This window comes from Moschus berezovskii, chromosome X (genome assembly GCF_049115385.1).
Source record: "Moschus berezovskii isolate FMDL1 chromosome X, NW_MosBer_1.0, whole genome shotgun sequence".
Taxonomy (NCBI): domain Eukaryota; kingdom Metazoa; phylum Chordata; class Mammalia; order Artiodactyla; family Moschidae; genus Moschus; species Moschus berezovskii.
This window is the reverse complement of record NC_142488.1, coordinates 62,345,194-62,364,931: the sequence shown is the minus strand read 5'-3', so window position 1 is coordinate 62,364,931 and position 19,738 is coordinate 62,345,194. Positions and strand designations below refer to the sequence as shown.

The 19,738-nt window shown below is 42.9% G+C and overlaps 1 protein-coding gene across 1 annotated transcript in view; it reads right to left on the bottom strand.

Annotated features, from left to right (window-relative positions):
- Positions 1–1,141: 1,141 nt before the first annotated feature.
- KIF4A (kinesin family member 4A) overlaps positions 1,142–19,738 on the bottom strand; it is a 130,771-nt gene continuing 112,174 nt past the window's right edge. The window contains exons 24-31 of the mRNA XM_055438429.1: positions 19,319–19,489; positions 17,004–17,111; positions 15,930–16,007; positions 15,475–15,573; positions 14,765–14,947; positions 3,504–3,620; positions 1,608–1,730; positions 1,142–1,345 (exon numbers count right to left, since the gene is read on the bottom strand). Coding sequence (XP_055294404.1) covers positions 1,142–1,345; positions 1,608–1,730; positions 3,504–3,620; positions 14,765–14,947; positions 15,475–15,573; positions 15,930–16,007; positions 17,004–17,111; positions 19,319–19,489 — 1,083 coding nt within the window. The remainder of the gene's footprint in view (positions 1,346–1,607; positions 1,731–3,503; positions 3,621–14,764; positions 14,948–15,474; positions 15,574–15,929; positions 16,008–17,003; positions 17,112–19,318; positions 19,490–19,738) is intronic.

Here is a 19,738-nt window from a genome sequence, read left to right as displayed (position 1 = left end):
CCTCTTCCCTTTCAGAGGAGAAAGCAGGCAGCAGATGGGGTGCTGTCCAGGGGCTGGGCAGCAGTAACATCCCACATCCAGGCAATGCCAGGTCAGGCTGCGGGGCATTAGTTAACAGCCACCACTGTTGTTCTTGGGTCACGTAAGTTTTGGTGTCATATCTGGGTTCAAGTCATAGCTCTATTACTGACTCTGTGACCAGTGAAGTGACAGCTTCTTTGTATCTCAGTCTCCTTATGTGCAAAATGAGACCTATTCACATTGAACGTTTTTGTGAGGAGTGGATAAAATGGTGGCAAGCACATGGAGATGCTTAGTAAATATGCTTCCTTCCCCCGAAAACTGAAGGTCAGGCAGGCTCTCCAGTGAAGCTCAGGTCACTGGCCTTGCTAGTATTATTCTAACTTCCTGAGATAACAGCAACATGAAGACACATGGCTTGCTCTCCACATACCCCTTGGGGAAAGAGTGCTGCTACAAGGCGGTGAGGTTTGGGCGCTTGCACCAGCTTCCTTAATAGCATTCCCAGGGGGTGGAGGAACACGGGTTGAAATTGTATTTCTCCCTCTGGCACAGAAGAATCTTTCCAAACAGCAGATGGACTAAGATTTATTTATTTACTTAACATTAACATTTAAAAAGATTTCATTTACCTCCCAGCAACATGAAAGACAACTGAGCATGCTGTTAAAACATTGAAATCCAGAGACAGAAAAGATCCCAACCCCATTCTGGAGGTGGCGTGAAGGATCTGTGCCAGGCCTCCAACACAGAGCAGGCTCTGCCATTAAGCTGAGACAACCTCAAGATAAGACAGCCTCAGCCTAGTTCCCATCTGGAGACAGCCCTAACTGCTCATGAGGAGGAAAGAGCTAGATTGTACTGAAGACTCGTTCCTGATGAGTCACCAGGAAGGTCTCTGAAGAGAGTTGGTTCTCTTTTCAGCAGGTAGCTCAGCACCCTTCTGGAGAGGAGAGTAGTAGTCTGGGGCTGGGGGTGCTGGACACTCTTTTTCAGTAACGTGTTGTTCCTTTGTTCCACAGCAAGGAGTCTGAAATTAAGAGGAGTCATGAAAAAATCCCTCCGGCTGCAACCTGAATGCATCTCCCAAGCAAGATTGGGGCAGATGATGAATTCAGCTTCAGTGGGTCTCTTCTTCAATGGGGGAGCAGCCAGAGAAGAAGCTGGTATTGCTGGCCAGGGTGCGTTTCTTTTTCTTCCCCAGAGCTTTATTTCCTTGGGTTTCTGTTGCTACATGTTTTGACTCTGAGAGTCCAAGGGAGGAGGCAGCTGGAGCAGTCTTCTTTAACAGCACCTGCTCCTCGTCACTCATCTCTTTCAGGATCTAGGAAGGACAGAGATAGCTGTGACTAGATCTGGGCTGGGTTCAGAGGCTCAGCACAGCCTAGCCACTACAAATACTTATAACACTCCCAGAGGTGACCCCCAAATTGCTCTGTTGAAGAAAACAGACTCTAGCCGATGCCCAATTCTCAGCAAGCTGATTGTACCTTTATTTCCCTTCCCCACCCCACAGCTCTCTGTCAGTGCTAAAGTGGAGATGGACACTGATACATTTGGAAACACCTGGCTAAAAGCCCACCTACCTTGCTGTTGGGAGTGGCACAGACAGGGTTAAAGAAGCTCAATCCTGGGGTCACCTCTGTGGGATCCTCCAGTTTGAAGGAGCCTTCAGAATCCTGAGTCCGCTCAACCGTGCCCAGGCTATCCTGAGAACCAAGCAGACTGGCATGTTAGAAATTCAGCTCCTGGGGTTTACACAGTTGGTCTGCTCCCCTTCAGCCAGTGAGGTCCAACTCTGAGGGCCTCATCAGACAGTCTAAGCAAGTCTTAGGGTGATCCTGCTGGGGCGGGGCTCACAATGCTCAAAGGAAGCCTCTGAAGGGAAAGGATTGGAGAGGAGAGCACAGGACACATCACGAGGCAAGGTTTAAAACAAGGCTGAGCCTTGGCTATTTCTTCCATTAATCCTGTCCCCTCCACGGTCTACAATATCCTTTTTAGCATTTCTACAGAGTGTTGCCTGTATCAGTCTTCCTTTCAGAGAGGAAGCTGAGGCCAAGAGAGAGGAGTTGCTTAGGTAACAAGGCGACTCTGTGGTACAGCTTGGATTAGATTTATAGCCTGTTGTCATGGAAACTGAAGTTGATTAAAAGTCAGGAAGCCCGAGGTCTAATCTTAGCCGCCATGACCAGCTGTATAATATCAGGCGAGTCACTGAGGCTTATCTCTGGGCCTTAGTTTCCTTCTCTGTAAAATGGCAGTATTGGACTAGACCAGTGGTTTTACAAGTGAAATTCTTAGAGGAAACTTGATAAATAAACAAGAGCAAGCTGCTTTGGCTGGCATGGGGTCAAACTGAGTTGGGCCATACTCCTCTGCCTGGAGCCACTGTAGGACTCTAGAACCTAAACTGAGAAAAGCATGGGAACAGAGAACCCTTAAGGTCTTTCTATAATGCTACTTCTACAGTTCTTAGCCTGACCTCTACCTTGCCATTTTAGTTCTCTAATGACTACCTATCCTAGAAGTCTTTTAAATAGAAGACCCAGGGCAAAACTGCGAAATGCATGGTGAACTAGTCTTGCTGGAATTCCTGTGTATTACATGGAGAGCAGTAGGAATGAACTTTTGCTCGTGGCCACAGGTGGGCAGAAGGCAAGGACTGGGATCTGACCTTCCTGGTGCTGCCCGTCTCCTGCACATTTTGTTCACCTGAGTTTGCTATTCCCGGGAGCAGTGTAAGAACAGTTACAGTCAGCTTGGCTCATGAACAGTGCTTATCAGGAAGACCAAGTTCCTGTGGGTCTTTTCCTAGAGCCATGGAATAGCTGGTTCCCATGGCAAAGGTCTAAGTAACTAATGTCTCAAGATGTCAGAAGGATTAACTTCTTTCCTGGAAGATGCTACCTCAGCACATGGCCCTTACAATTCCAGCTAAGCCTCCGGACTAGTTTGATCCTGTGTGGCTGTGTGACTGTATGCCTGTAAATGCTTGCTCTCTGGTTCCTTGTTCCTGCCTTAGACATTGCACAGAAATTTTATAGCCAAGGCTGGGGGTGAGGAACTGCATATGTGGGAATCTCCTGGGAGGGGCTGTGGCTTCTGGAGGGGTGGTGTGGATAGGCTAGCAGCAAGAAAGAGGGACTGAGAAATGAAATAGCCTTTTCTGGTTCAGGGGGAAGGAGGGTGGGAAGGGCTGAGCATGAAACTCCAGGTTTCAAGATTGAAGGTGGAAGAAAAGGGTACAGACTGCTGGGAGATCTGAAGGGATTTTGAGGGGTGACAGCAGGGGTGGTGTGGATAGGCTAGCAGCAAGAAAGAGGGACTGAGAAATGAAATAGCCTTTTCTGGTTCAGGGGGAAGGAGGGTGGGAAGGGCTGAGCATGAAACTCCAGGTTTCAAGATTGAAGGTGGAAGAAAAGGGTACAGACTGCTGGGAGATCTGAAGGGATTTTGAGGGGTGACAGCACTGATCCTACCTTGTCTTGCTGACGGTTCCTACACTTTGTGGTGTCACAGCTGCAGTCTGCACCACAGTCCAATTTTTGCTTCCTGCACCCACACTGCTTGTTCCCACACCAGCCCTTGCAGGAACACTGCAAAACAGGTTTGTAGCAAGAAACATTACTGAGTCAGAAGACTAGGTTTGAAGTACCTTCCCTTCATTCGCAAGCCATTCTAGAAAAAATGAAAAATTTCTATCTTTGCAGTCCTCTCTTCTTTAGTGAAACAATGATCACCAAGAACCACCATAGGTTTTTTTCTAAGAACAAGTCATGCCACACTTTTGGGATAGTATACTTGAAAGACAGATTGGAGGGGTACCATAATAATGCAGAGCAATTGACAAAGATTTTCATGATGATTTTATGGCCAAAGTGAAGGACTGTGAGCTAGATGGGAGTAGAGTTAGACAGATTTAATAACTGAGTAGAGTTGCTCAGTATCTTGAGATCTACCGAGCTGTACTTTCATCCAACTCACATTTCTAGTTTGTTTAGTGTTGGCCTCGGCTTTGTCCTCAGCAGTTTAATCATTCAACATTTTAATAAATCACTGATGACACGAAATAAAATAATTTACATCTGTATAGCACTTTACAGTTTTCTGAGTACTTTCATATATAGAAATGAAAACTCTCATTTGAGTCTCATAGCCCGTCTACAAGGTAGGCATATTCATCAGTGGTAACAATGACATAAAGCTGGAAGGATATGTAAGATATCAGAATCACAATTCAAATATATTTTGACAGGCTGGAATCATGGGCTGGAAGTAGAAAAGTTATAGCAGGGATAAATGTAAGTCTACCATATAGGTTCCCCCCTAAATCAGCCATATAAATATAATATGGGGGGAAATCTGGCTTAAAAGAAGTTTGTGAAGGGAATTCCCTGGCAGTCCAGTCCTTAGGACTCTGAGACTTCACTGCTGAGGGCCTGAGTTCAATCCCTGGTCAGGGAACTAAGATCCCACAAGCTGCAATCGCAACTGGGCCAAAAACAAACAAAACCCCCGAAAACACACACATACACAAAACAAAAAAGGTAGTTTGTGCAAAAAAGGTCTAGGGACTTGAGGTGTCAGCAAGCTTCGAGTCAACAGTGTGAAATGGCTGTCAGAAAGAAAGTCAGGCAGAAATTTGGAGTTCAGAAATCCCAAGTGAAGAAGTTTGCTTCACTATACTTGGGTCAGTCAGATCCCGCTTGAAATAACATATTCTATTTATTTTTTTTTTGCATATAAAAAGTGTAGACAATAAAAAAACCCACTCATGTTCCCAATCTTCAATTTGGCTAGTTGTGGCATGTGGGATTTAGCTCCCCGACCAGGGGTGGAAGCTGTGCCCCTGGCATTGGAAGCATGGAATCTTAACCACTGGACCACCAGGGAAGTCCCCCCAACCCTTCTTTGATGAGTAAAAAACAGATACAACTGAAGCATCCTGTCTACCCTTTCCTGATCCCATTCACCTCCCTTCCTCTCAGGGGCAGTCTCTTGAATTAGATGCTTATTCATGTGTGTCTTTTACCACAAATCTGTTGCTGCATGTAGCTCCTGTTCCATTCATCTTCACTCTATGGATATGCCACAATTGATCCATACTCGTCATAGTGCCATATTTCACCCTTACTAAAAAGGCTACAGTAGTAATAGCTTATATTACCGTGTGCCAGGCACTGTTACAAGTGCTTTCCACATATTAAGCCCATTTTATCAATATGTTTCCTTGCACACACATTCAGGAGTTCACTGTGTGCACGTGTTTCATAAAGAGGGCATTAAACAAAAAGCGGTGGGTGACCAGCATTACAGGAAGTGATGTTATAAGAGAAATGGTGGAAGAAAACAGGAAAGTTTGGCTTGGAACAAATATAGGTGGCAGAGCTCACAGAATGATGGATTAGTCAGAGAAGACCTCAGTGACCACTAAAAGCCTGATTTGATGTACGAAGCCCCACTCTAACATCTCTGGTCTTATTACCCAACGATCTATTTATCCTGAGATAACAGTTTCTATATAAATTCTGACCTCAGGACCCAATTCTGCCACCTGGAATGACATGAAATCAGTTTAACCCCACTTTCACAGCACAGATGTTCAAACCCTGAGTATCATTTTCACTCCCCAGTCCCACTCTGTCCACATCCTCTCAAAGCTAAATATACGTAGCTCCCTCAATGATTCACCACATGACATGGTTTCCAAGAATTCTCAGCACCTTAGCTATATATCAATTTGTCCAAGTTCATCTTTAATTGTGACATTTAATTGTGACAGAAATGAGCACAACTTTCTAAATGTGGTGTGACCATTGTGAAGCAGATTGAGAGAAACACCTCCCTTGTTATGAACTCAATAGTTCTGGTTCTGAGTCCTAAAATCACAATAACATTTTTTAGTTTGCCATCTTTGTGGATCCATACTGCATTTACAGTTAAATTCAAGCCCTCAACTCTCTTTCATATGGACAACCATCACCATTGTTCTGTAGTTGTGAAGGTAAAAGAAACCATTAAAACATCTACCCCTCCTTATTATGAGAATAATATAGAGTATAAAATCTGAAAATCAAAACGATTTTTAATATTTAACAATTATATATGGCCTTTCATTATGTGGAATTGTCAATTTACTTAATCAGTCACATAATGTTATATATTAAGATTATTTTGAAAGAAATTGTTTACCATTATAAGTCATGTTACATACAGCAAATATCCTGGTACATAAATATAATCCAAATCTTACCATGACTGACAAGGGCCCTGATACCCCTCTGACCTGCCCTTGTACTGCACTCTTTCATTTCTCAATATCCTCCAGCCACACTGACCTTTTCAGCTGCTCCTTGATAAGCCAAGATCATTCAGTTATGGTTTCCTTTTCCTGAAATATTCTTCTGACTTTTTTCCTGGCTTGTTCCTTCACTTTGTTCAGATCTCAGCTTAAATATCTCCTCTTTAGAGAGGCCTCTTCCAAGCACTCTTCCAAAGTACTCTTTTCCTACCCCATCATTCTCTAAGATTTGACTATATTTTTGTTTCATCTCTTATCACCTAAAATAACTTTGTCTTCTGGTCACTATGTGTCTATCTCCACAAGAATGTCTTCAGTTTCATGAGGTCAAGGATCTGACGTGTCTGTATTATCCTCAGCACCTAGAAGCAGTGCCTGATACATAGTCTGATGCTCAAAAATGATTTATAAACCTTTTGACATATCAATGACTATTTCCTTAGTATAAATACCCAGGTGTATAATTACAGGGCTGAAGGAAACGAACATTTTAAAAAATTTATTTTTAGTTGGAGGATAATAGCTTTATAGTGTTGTGTTGGTTTCTGCCATACAACAGCGTGAATCAGCCATACATTACGTTCAGTCGTATCTGATTCTCTGCGACCCCATGGACTGCAGCATGCCAGGCTTCTCTGTCCATCACCAACTCCGGAGCTTGCTCAAACTCATGTCTATCCAACCATCTCATCCTCTGTCATCCCCTTCTTCTCCTGTCTTCAATCTTTCCCAGCATCAGGATTTTTTCCAGTGAGTCAGTTCTTCGTATCAGGTGGCCAAAGTACTGGAGTTTCAGCTTCAACATCAGTCCTTCCAATGAATATTCAGGACTTTGGATCTCTTTGCAGCCCAAGGGACTTGCAAGAGTCTTCTCCAGCACCACAGTTCAAAAGCATCAATTCTTTGGCACTCAGCTTTCTTTGTAGTCCAACTCTCACATCCATACATGACTACTGGAAAAACCACAGGTTTGATTAGGTGGACCTTTGTCAGCAAAGTAATGGCTCTGCTTTTTAATATGCTGTCCAGGTTGGTCATAGCTTTTCTTCCAAGGAGCAAGCATCTTTTAATTTCATGGCTGTAGTCACCATCTCCAATGATTTTGGAGCTCTCCAAAACAAAGTCTCTCACTCTTTCCATTGTTTCCCCCTGTATTTGCCATGAAGTGATGGGACCAGAGGCCATGATCTTCGTTTTTTGAATGTTGAGTTTTAAGCCAGCTTTTTCACTCTCCTCTGTCACCCTCATCAGAAAGCTCTTTAGTTCCTCTTCGATTTCTGCTATAAGGGTGGTATTATCTGGGCTTCCTGGGTGGCTCAGAGGTTAAAGCGTCTGCCTCCAATGTGGGAGACCCGGGTTCGAGCCCTGGGTCGGGAAGATCCCCTGGAGAAGGAAATGGTAACCCACCCCAGTATTCTTGCCTGGAGAATCCCATGGACAGAGAAGCCTGGTAGGCTACAGTCCATGGGGTCGCAGAGTCGGACACGACTGAGCGACTTCACTCACTTCACTTCACTGAGGTTATTGATATGTCTCCTGGTGATCTTGATTCCAGCTTGTGTTTCATCTAGCCTGGCATTTAGCATGATGTACTCTGCATATAAGCTAAATAAGCAGGGTGACAGTATACAGCCGTGACGTACTCTAATTTGGTACCAGTCCATTGTTCCATGTATGGTTCTAACTGTTGCTTCTTGACCAGCATATAGACTTCTCAGGAGGCAGGTCAGGTGGTCTGGTATTCCCATCTCTTGAGGAATTTTCAGCAGTTGTGATCTACACAATCAAAGGCTTTAGCATAGTCAATGAAGCAGAAGTAGATGTTTTTCTGGAATTTGCTTGCTTTATCTATGATCAAATGAATGTTGGCAATTTGATCTCTGGTTCCTCTGTCTTTTCTAAATCCAGCTTGAACATCTGGAAGTTCTTGGTTCATGTACTGTTGAAGTCTAGCTTGGAGAATTTTGAGCATTACTTTGCTACCATGTGAGAGGAGCACAATTGTGCGGTAGTTTGAACATTCTTTGACATTGCCCTTCTTTGGGATTGGAATGAAAACCGACCTTTTCCAGTCCTGTGGCCACTGCTGAGTTTTCAAAATTTGCTGGCACATTGAGTGCAGCACTTTCACAGCATCATCTTTCATGATTTGAAATAGCTCAACTGGAATTCCATCACCTCCACTAGCTTTGTTCATAGTGATGCTTTAAGGCCTACTTGACCTCGCATTCTAGAATGTCTGGCTCTAGGTGAGTGATCACACCATTGTGGTTATCTGGATCATTAAGATCTTTTTTATATAGTTATTCTGTGTATTCTTGCCACCTCTTCTTAGTATCTTCTACTTCTGTTACGTCCATACCATTTCTATCCTTTATTATCCCCATCTTTTCATGAAATGTTTCCTTGGTATCTCTAATTTTCTTGAAGAGATCTCTAATCTTTCCCATTCTTTTGTTTTCCTCTATTTCTTTGCAATGATCACTGAGGAAGGCTTTCTTATCTCTCCTCGCTATTCTTTGGAACTCTGCATTCAGATGGATATGTTTCCTTTTCTCCTTTGCCTTTTGCTTTCTCTTCTTTCCTCAGCTATCTGTAAGGCCTCCTCAGACAACCATTTTGCCTTCTTGCATTTCTTTTTCTTGGGGATGGTTTTGATCACCACCTCCTGTACAATGTCACGAACCTCCGTCCATAGTTCTTCAGGCACTCTATCAGATCAAATCCTTTGAATATATTTGTCACTTCCATTGTATAATTGTAAAGGATTTGATTTAAGTCATATTTGAATGGTCTAGTGGTTTTCCCTGCTTTCTTTAATTAAGTTTGAATTTTACAATAAAGAGTTCGTGATCTGAGCCACAGTCAGCTCTCGGTCTTGTTTTTGCTGACTATATAGAGCTTCTCCATCTTTGGCTACAAAGAATATAATCAATCTGATTTCAGTACTGACCATCTGGTGATGTCCATGTACAGAGTTGTCTCTTGTGTTGTTCTCTTGGCAAAACTCCGTTAGCCTTTGCCCTGCTTCATTTTGTACTCCAAGGCCAAACTTGACTGTTACTCCAGGTATTTCTTGACTTCCTACTTTTGCATTCTAGCCCCTAAAATGAAAGGGACATCTTTTTTTGGTGTTAATTCTAGAAGGTCTTGTAGGTCATCATTGAATCATTCAACTTCAGCTTCTTCAACATTAATGGTTGGGACAGAGTTGGATTACTGTGATACTGAATGGTTTGCCTTGGAAACAGAGATCATTCTGTCGTTTTTGAGATCGCAACCAAGTACTGCATTTCAGACTCTTGTTGACTACGAGGGCTACTCCATTTCTTCTAAGGGATTCTTGCCCACAGTAGTAGATATAATGGTCATCTGAATTACATTCTCCTATTCCCATCCATGATTCCTAAAATGTCAGTGTTCACTCTTGCCATCTCCTGTTTGACCACTTCCAATTTTCCTTGATTCATGGGTCTAACATTCCAGGTTCCAATGCAATATTGTTTTTATAGCCTTGGGCTTTACTTCCATAACCAATCACATCTACAACTGCACATTGTTTTCACTTTGGCTCAGCCTCTTCATTCTTTCTGGAGCTATTTCTCCACTCTTCTCCAGTAGCATATTGGGCACCTAGCGACCTGGGGAGTTCCTCTTTCAGTGTCATATCTTTTTGCCTTTTCATACTGGTGGAGAGTTCTGACAAAACGTGGTCCACTGGAGAAGGGAATGGCAAACCACTTCAGTATTCTTCCTTGAGAATCCCAAGAATAGTATGAATCAGTCATAAGTATACTTATGTCCCCTCCATTTGAACCTCCCTGCCGATAGGAATATTTTTAAGGCTTCTGATACATATTTGCAAGGTGCTTTCCAGAAAGGTATGCCAAGTTACATTTTAATAACGACAGAAATGCCCACCTCAGTCACCTTTGCCAACACTGGATGTAATAAAACAAAACAAAACCCAACTTCACTCCTTTGAATAAGACAGAGCAAAAGACAGCATTCTATGACATGTCCTAGAGATACCTCACCAGAATGACATTGATCCATTGATTGCTATATGCTGGGTATGGTCCTCTGACCATTTACACATTTATCTATCTGCCTCAAAAACACTCTATTACCCAGGCCATGTGTCTTCATTTTATCCATAGGGTTAATGGTAGGAGAGTGGTATCTGAGGGGTTGTTATAAGGAATAACAAGTCAACTTTTACATAGCCAAAGTCTCATTGGGATGATCTATAGGACAGCACACTTTAGCTCAACAAAGTACAGCTTTCTCACATCCACTTGGAATACAGTGGGATTCTCTGTGAGCTTCCCCCTAGTAGACTGCTTGTTTTCAAGCAAGCAGAGGCTAGATAAAAACCTGGGAGTGGTATTATAGAACAGTCATGACATACACATTAGATGTATTCACATGAATGCCATGTGCACTAGCTATAACTTCATCCTGTTTTATCCCAAACTGGGATCAAAATATAAGAGAGGGAGCAAGATCTTGCCACAGACAGAATCTCAAATATGATGTGTGTGGTATATGTGTGTACACACATCTGTGTACCACAACTGCTAGCAACCAACCAGCATGTCCCAACACCATAACTGGGAACCACTATAATAGAGAGTCTTTATATAGAGTGGGAAGGAGAGATGAAAGACTTTGGGGTTCCTTTATGCCAGTGGTTCTCAACCCTGACCATCTGGTGATGTCCATGTGCACATAAGAAATCTCTGGGGAGTTTTTCAAAAAGGCCAGGTCCCACCTCAGACTAATTCAATCAGAATATCTGAGCATGGGGTCTCAGGCTCCCTGTGTTTAAAAGCTCCCTGGGGGATTCTAATGTGCAACCAGGGTTGAAAATTATTTATTCTAGCACTGATTTCAGTGCTATATCTCAGAATGATAAAAACTGGTAAAAATTGTAACATAAAGAATACTAGGCTAGGAATTAGGAGACCTGGGCTCTAGTCTAGTCAAGGCTATGGTTTTTCCAGTGGTCATGTATGGATGTGAGTTGGACTGTGAAGAAAGCTGAGCACCGAAGAATTGATGATTTTGAACCGTGGTGTTGGAGAAGACTCTTGAGAGTCCCTTGGACTGCAAGGGGATCCAACCAATCCATTCTAAAGGAGATCAGTCCTGGGTGTTCATTGGAAGGACTGATGCTAAAGCTGAAACTCCAATACTTTGGCCACCTCATGCGAAGAGTTGACTCATTGGAAAAGACTCTGATGCTGGGAGGGATTGGGGGCAGGAGGAGAAGGGGATGACAGAGAATGAGATGGCTGGATGGCATCACCGACTCAATGGACGTGAGTTTGAGTGAAAGTGAACTCTGGGAGTTGGTGATGGACAGGGAGGCCTGGCATGCTGTGATTCATGGAGTTGCAGAGTCGGACACGAATGAGCGACTGAACTGAACTGAGTCGTATATTCAATACTTGGTATACCCTTGGACAAGTCACTCCATCCCAGTTCATCTCCATTCTTTTATTACTAGAGACCAGAATACCTGCTCCTTCTTTTCTGCCAAAGGGGACAAATGGGAATATCTCACATATATTCCTTCTTTTAACTTCTCAGACACCATATAATACCATATAAAGGTGGTATTATTAAAACCCACATATTAAAAACAACAACAACAAAACCCATATATACAACTTTAACTCAGGCTATTCATGCTGGAAGAGACCTTATATATCACTAGTCTAGTCTCATCCCTTTATTACATAAATAAGGAATCTGAGGCGTGACCTGCTTAAGGCCATCCAACTAAACAGTGGCAAAGTCAAGACAGAACTCATGTCTACCTGGCTTCTCTGCTATCACTTCTTTGTCCTTTGGCATCTCCTTAGTACATATAAGAAATACAGCTCAATGAGGAAACCTATTTTTTCAGCATTAGCTTTGGACAAGTCATCAGTTTGGTGCTTGCTGCAGTCTCCTATCCAGATACCTAGTGATTCAGCTGTGTTGCAACAGTAACAATCAGGATGGCCTTCATGCAAAGCATCAAGGTCTAAAGCTGATGTGTCTACAAGCAGTCTGATCAAAGAGCAGTCACAGCATCCATTGTACTTCGAGGTCACCAAAAAGGAGAAACTCAATTGTCAACTTGCCCCCCTTAAAGCCCAACTATATTCTCAACTTGTAAAATCAGGGGAAAAGCCTAGAAAAGAATCATCTCTCAGTGTTTTAGACATAGGATTTATCATTGATAACAATTATTACTTACTTGTAATATTTTGCTATACTTTTATATTTCCTTTTTTAAGCTTATAGCAATAGTGCATATATATATACTTGTGTGTGCGTGTGATAGGCATTTCTCAAAGACAAGTATACCCATATTTGCCTCCTATTTGGAAACTCCTTCCCAGGGTTTTAGGTCCTCTACCATTTGTTTCTGTGTGTACTTCTCATCTTTGCTTCCTATTACCTGGCTGACTCTTTCATCAACATTCAGCTTGTGCATTCCCCTTCAATCACAGTAGACAGCATAAATGTTTGCTGAGTGAATGAATGAAAGACACGCTCTGCCCCATTTTCTCTCAATGTCCCAACTCTGTTACACTACTACCTCTACTATCAAGACTTCGCAATATGCTATTCATTGTGCCAGAAAATGGTCTCCCAAGATTGTATTTCCCTTTCTGTCTTATACATGGCATATCCTTAAACTCTATCTACTTGGTTTGGCTTTATAGTGACTCTTTAAGGCCCCTCAATCCATGTCCCTGAGATGAGTAGGTTGAGGTTCTATGTGTACATGCATGCTAAGTCGCTTCAGTCATGTCTGACTCTTTACAACCCTGTGGACTGTAGCCCACCAGGCTCCTCTGTCCATGGAATTCTCCAGGCAAGAATACTGGAGTGGGTCGCCGTACCCTCCTCCAGGGGATCTTTTCGACCCAGGGATCGAATTCGTGTCTCTTATGTCTCTTGCAGGTTGTTTACCACTTGCACCACCTGGGAAGCCCTGAGGTTCCATGATGCTTCCTATTTCTTTGTCTTGTTTTCCCATTTAGATTATAAGCTCTTTGAGGCTAAGGATAAGCTCTTAGTCCCACCAAGAGCACATGGTGATTTTGTTGCATTCCTGATGACTTCGCAAATGACTTAATGACACCACAATGGTCTAGTTCTCATGACTTGCGTCTCTCTGGTGTTTGTGGCTTTACAAGGCTCAGTTGCCTAGTGTGCTATCAGCTAACGAAATTGAGTAACCTTCTAGGAATCCAGCTAAGGTAATTTGTGAGCTGTTCTCTTTAAGTGGAATGTGGCTGCAGGGCACAATTGGGGTAGTAGTGAACTGTAAGGCCTGGGAAGTTAGCGTTTCAACATAAAACATCTAGGTTTGGTAAATATGTAGCATTGTCACTGTGTGAGTAAATAGCTGCTGCTGCTGCTAAGTCGCTTTAGTTGTGTCTGACTCTGTGTGACCCCATAGATGGCAGCCCACCAGGCTCCCCCGTCCCTGGGATTCTCCAGGCAAGAACACTGGAGTGGGTTGCCATTTCCTACTCCAATGCATGAAAGTGAAAACTGAAAGTGAAGCTGCTCAGTCGTGTCCAACTCTTAGCGACCCCATGGACTGCAGCTTACCAGGCTCCTCCATCCATGGGATTTTCCAGGCAAGAGTACTGGAGTGGGTTGCCATTTCCTTCTCCAATGCATGAAAAGCATGAAAATGAGAAGTGAAAGTGAAGTTGCTCAGTTGTGTCCGACTCTTAGTGACCCCATGGACTGCAGCCTACCAGGCTCCTCCATCCATGGGATTTTCCAGGCAAGAGTACTGGAGTGGGGTGCCACTGCCTTCTCCAGTAAGTAAATAGAACATGTCTCAAAGTCAGATTGTTCCTAACTAGCCTTAACTTTGGTGTGTTTGATTTTAAAGTTGGTCTGTGGTTTTTACTGATTTGACCATGGTGTGGTAGAAATAAACTGGACTTGGAGTCAGAACATCTGATTTCAAGTCCTGACTCTCACTTGGTTTTATGTCCCTGGGCAAGGTCATTTCACTCTCCTGAGTCTCAGATCCAGCTGTAAAATACAAACAATAAACACCTCACTGGATTTTTTTTTTTTGGTGACAATGAAAAGAGGTAACATATGAGAATAGTTCATAAACTGTAAAGTGCTATAAAAATGTGAAAGGTTATTATCACACTGGAACCAGTTTCAATGAGACGGTATAGAACACTGCTACCTGTTCGGACTGGGTAAGAATCTGAAAACATGAAAAGAACCCCTCTGTGCACCCAAGCAGCCCTTTCAATTAGCCCTGGGTTCCATATAGAGCTTTCCCAATGAACGTCCCTCAGTGGAGCCAGTGCCTCTGAATGGGATCGAGGGGCTGGCACATTCTCACTGGCAGTGAAGACTAATGAATAGAACTCCTAAAAGAGATGAGCTGCCTCCTACCCCTTGGATGTTCTTCTTGGACATCTTAACTAATTTTGTTGGCTTCCATTCCTCATCATCTCCATCACCACCATCACCATCATTGTCCTCAGTCTCATTCACAGAATATTCCGAAAAGTATGTTAGATCTTCGATGTCCATGCTTTGCTCCAGGAACTTTTCTTTAAAACGGGCAGGTTTGGGCTAAGAAAAAAGATTTGGAATGGTTATTTAACTAAGAACAAGAACAACACGTGGATCCTATCTTCTCAGTAGCTGCTGCCAGCTGTATTCTCAGAGCATAGATTTTAGACGCCCTCAAAGATACCCCACTTGGCTTTACCAATCAGAAGAAAATTCTGCTTTAGCCTTTGACCTTATAGTCTTTGAAGGGAGAGAAATTGAAGGGACAGAGGCTGAGTAATCTGAGGGAGGAGGGAGAGACTCATGATATGATAAGTATCTTTAGATGGACAGCTGAACACTGCTGTTTGCTCCTCCTTCTCAGCTGTGTTGCATAATGCCTGTACATGGCCTAAAGACAGGCTTCTGGGGAGGGAGGAAGTCTATTTTCCTCAAGATTGTACTGTAGTTTTATCTGGGACTCCAAGGAATCTTGAGATGCTGGAATGTGGGAATTTTAACTCTCAACCACTTCTAAAAAGATGATTTTTGCACACTCACCACAAACCTTGGCTATGCGAAGGTATCACAGGCACTGAGTAGTTTACCTTAGGTGGGATATATTCAAAAGAAGAGTCTGGAGACAGAAGGGCATCCTTAGGAAGATGAGATTTCTGTCTGTTGGCTACTTGGAGGAGGTTCAGTTTCTATTTGAAAAGAAGAGACAAAGTGTACTTTGCAGGGAAGCTTCTTAGAGTGTTCATGCATGAAACATAGAATCCTAATTAGCTTAATTTTAAGCCATGGTAAAGTGAGGCTGGATAATAGCAAAGTAGGTTGAAGGATTCCCACTTTACAGGATCAGTATTAGATTCAGAAAGGAGCAAATTTAAATGTTTTTTATATCATCTGAAATGCACATGACCATATCACATGGAAACTAGATGAAGACCTCATAAAATAGAGCCAAGTCACTATATATACTAGGAGTTGCTCCCAAGGGCTGGTCTCAGTTGCAACAGGGTCTCCCAGGGCTTATTAAATGGGTGGGAAGCTTCAGTACCTGCTTCATGAGTTCGTTTTCTCTCAGAAGCTGATGATTTTGCTCACACATTTGCCGCATCTTCTCAAGTTCTTCATCCTGTTTCCAGATAATGCAGTGATAGGTGGGGTTATTTTGGGTACTACATATGGGTTACCAAACAACTCAGAGATGAAAACACACTAGTGCCAAGTTGCTGGCAGCAGATGGTTTTTGCACAGCAGGCATTGGCACCCAGAAAAATGCCTGATCCCCACCAATTCCTAGATGTCCTGAATGCCACCTCTATTCCAACATTCCCAAGCAGCCATGACCACACTCGCAGGAAGCATGGGCTCTGCCCTATACACCTTCTTCATTTTTTTCTATTTTCTAGCCTCATATCCCTTATTCACATTAGGATGCCAATAAACCCACCCAGAGAGTCAGCTGTTTCTTTGAAATCTTTGGATGCTTGTGTCCATGCGTCTCAACACAGATTAAGCAGTTTATGTGCTGCACTAATGAGCCTGATTAAACTTTCTTGGCACTTAAGACAACTGGATTCATGTATATGACCTTAACAAGTTTGGTTATGTCTTCAATAAGAGGTGCCAAGGAAAACTTAGAGACTAGTGGTTCACGAAAAAGATGCTAAGTTGGATAAAATAGTGCTCCAACATGCCTTTAAAGGGTGTGGTGTTCCCGGACTCTGGAAGAAATGCAGACCCCAGGCATTTTACAAACAGGTTAGGTCTCAACTCATATCAGGCACAGAAATAGAGAGCTAAATGCCCCTAGGATTCTACTGGATGATTTAACTTTCTCAACTCTTTAGAGCTCAGGGTTGAGAGAAAGAACAAGGAGGCCTTAAAGTCTGGTACGGAGTATATACTATAATTTCTGTACCAAAACAGAGGTTATCCTATGTATGGCTACATCTTAAACATCCCTAAATTGACCAAATAGGGCTAACAAAGCAACAGAGTCTACCATTATAAACTTCTTTTCAGTAGGTAATTTTTTTCTGCAGGTTAAACAATGGTCTAAATCAGACAGAGTTCTAAGTCAGGCCTGTGGACCCCATCTCTGGAGCGCTTTGCCTCATGTCCATACCTGACACTTTAGGGTGTTCAGCAGTTGTTGTTCCTTTTCACTGACTGACTCTTCTAGGTGCTTCTCTGCCATTTGGCTTTGTTGCAGCTGACTGAGGAGGTACAGCACCTAGAGAAAAATACAACCCAATGGTAACAAAGGAATAAGAGGCAAAAGGAATTTCACTTTAGTCCAATAAAGGACAGAAATGGTATGGACCTAACAGAAGCAGAAGATATTAAGAAGAGGTGGCAAGAATACACAGAAGAATTGTACAAAAAGATCTTCACGACCCAGATAATAACGATGGTGTGATCACTCACCTAGAGCCAGACATCCTGGAATGTGCAGTCAAGTGGGCCTTAGGAAGCATCACTACAAACAAAGCTAGTGGAGGTGATGGAATTCCAGTTGAGCTATTTCAAATCCTGAAAGATGATGCTGTGAAAGTGCTGCACTCAGTATGTCAGCAAATTTGGAAAACAGCAGTGGCCACAGGACTGGAAAAGATCAGTTTTCATTCCAATCCCAAAGAAAGGCAATGCCAAAGAATGCTCAAACTACTGCACAATTGCACTCATCTCACACGCTAGTAAAGTCATGCTCAAAATTCTCCAAGCCAGGCTTCAGCAATACGTGAACCGTGAAATTTCAGATGATCAAGCTGGTTTTAGAAAAGGCAGAGGAACCAGAGATCAAATTGCCAACATCCGCTGGATCACTGAAAAAGCAAGCGAGTTCCAGAAAAACACCTATTTCTGCTTTATTGACTATGCCAAAGCCTTTGACTGTGTGGATCACCACAAATTGTGGAAAATTCTGAAAGAGATAGGAATACCAGATCACCTGACCTGCCTCTTGAGAAATCTGTATGCAGGTCAGGAAGCAACAGTTAGAACTGGACATGGAACAACAGACTGGTTCCAAACAGGAAAAGGAGTACGTCAAGGCTGTATAATTGTCACCCTGCTTATACAACTTATATGCAGAGTACATCATGAGGAACGCTGGGCTGGAAGAAGCACAAGCTGGAATCAAGATTGCTGGGAGAAATACCAATAATCTCAGATATGAAGATGACACCACCCTTATGGCAGAAAGTGAAGAGGAACTAAAAAGCCTCTTGATGAAAGTGAAAGAGGAGAGTGAAAAAGTTGGCTTAAAGCTCAACATTCAGAAAACTAAGATCATGGCATCTGGTTCCATCACTTCATGGGAAATAGATGGAGAAACAGTGGAAACAGTGTCAGACCTTACTTTACCAACAAAGCAGAGACATTACTTTACCAACAAAGGTCCGTCTCGTCAGGGCTATGGTTTTTCCAGTGGTCATGTACGGATGTGAGAGTTGGACTATAAAGGAAGCTGTGCACCAAAGAATTGATGCTTTTGAAGTGTGGTGTTGGAGAAGACTCTGGAGAGTCCCTTGGACTGCAAGGAGATCCAACCAGTCCATCCTAAAGGAGATCAGTCCTGAGTGTTCATTGGAAGGACTGATGTGGAAGCTGAAAGTCCAATACTTTGGCCACCTGATGCGGAGAGCTGACTCATTTGAAAAGACCCTGATGCTGGGAAAGATTGAAGGCAGGAAGAAAAGGGGATGACAGAGGATGAGATGGGTAGATGGTATCACCGACTCAATGGAGATGAGTTTGAGTAAACTCTGGGAGTTGGTGATGGTCAGGGAGGCCCGGCATGCTGTGGTCTTGGGTTCGCGAAGAGTTGGACATGACTGAACGACTAAACTGAACTGAAGTGATGCAGTTATTCCCCTGTGGTTTCAAAGAAAATTATTCTCTTTTACTCTCATGGCTTGTAGTAGTAAGCACAGCCACAGTATTATCAGCAAGTTCATCTTGGTATTAAAGTTGGAGCTTAAGGGACTTCCTAGGTGGTCCAGTGGTTAAGAATTCACCTGTCAACGCAGGGAACATGGGTTCGATCCCTGGTTGGGAAACTAAGATCCCACACGCCGTGAGGCAATTAAGCTTGTGCATCACAACTACTGAGCCCATGTGTTCTGGAACTCTTGGGCCACAACACGAGAGAAGCCCGTGCGCTGCAACGAAAGATTCCGCATGCTGCAACTAAGACCCAAGACAGCCAAATAAATAAGTAGATAAATATTAAAAAAAAAAAAAGTTGGAAGCTAAGAGCCACTGTCACTGGCATGTGTAAACTCAGATAAGTCATTTTTCTGTTTCTGGTTTCTCATTTGCAAAGATTGGAAAAGACTACATGGCCTTTTGAAGGAAACTTCATACCTCCCACTATTATTATTTTAAACCAACAACAGAAAGCAACAGAAAGTCTAGCTTCCTGGCTTGCCAGCTTACCTTCTCTTGGTGCTGCTGCTCCATTCTCACCAGCTCTGCCTGTAACTCTGCTTCTATTTCAGCAAAATGATTTCGTTCCTCAAACAGCATCTTCTGCATGTCTGCATGGCTGGCCTTGTTCTGTTTCAGGTTGCTTTCAAGCTTGCTGACCTGTACTTTGGAGGAGACCAGCTGGAAGGGATAAAAGAAGATTTGTTTATTTGGAAAATGGCCACCTTTCCCCATTCATTAGGCAGGAAAATGTCAGCTTTCTTGAAACTGACTGAGAAATATTCTTCCATGTCCAAGTCCAGTCTTATTTTTTCATGTCATATGGATTCTACCATTGAATAGTAACAACACCGTTTAAACCAAGAGCCCAGATAGTTATCTGCTGAGATACATATCTTAGAGCTGGAAGCCACCACTAAGGTCATTTAA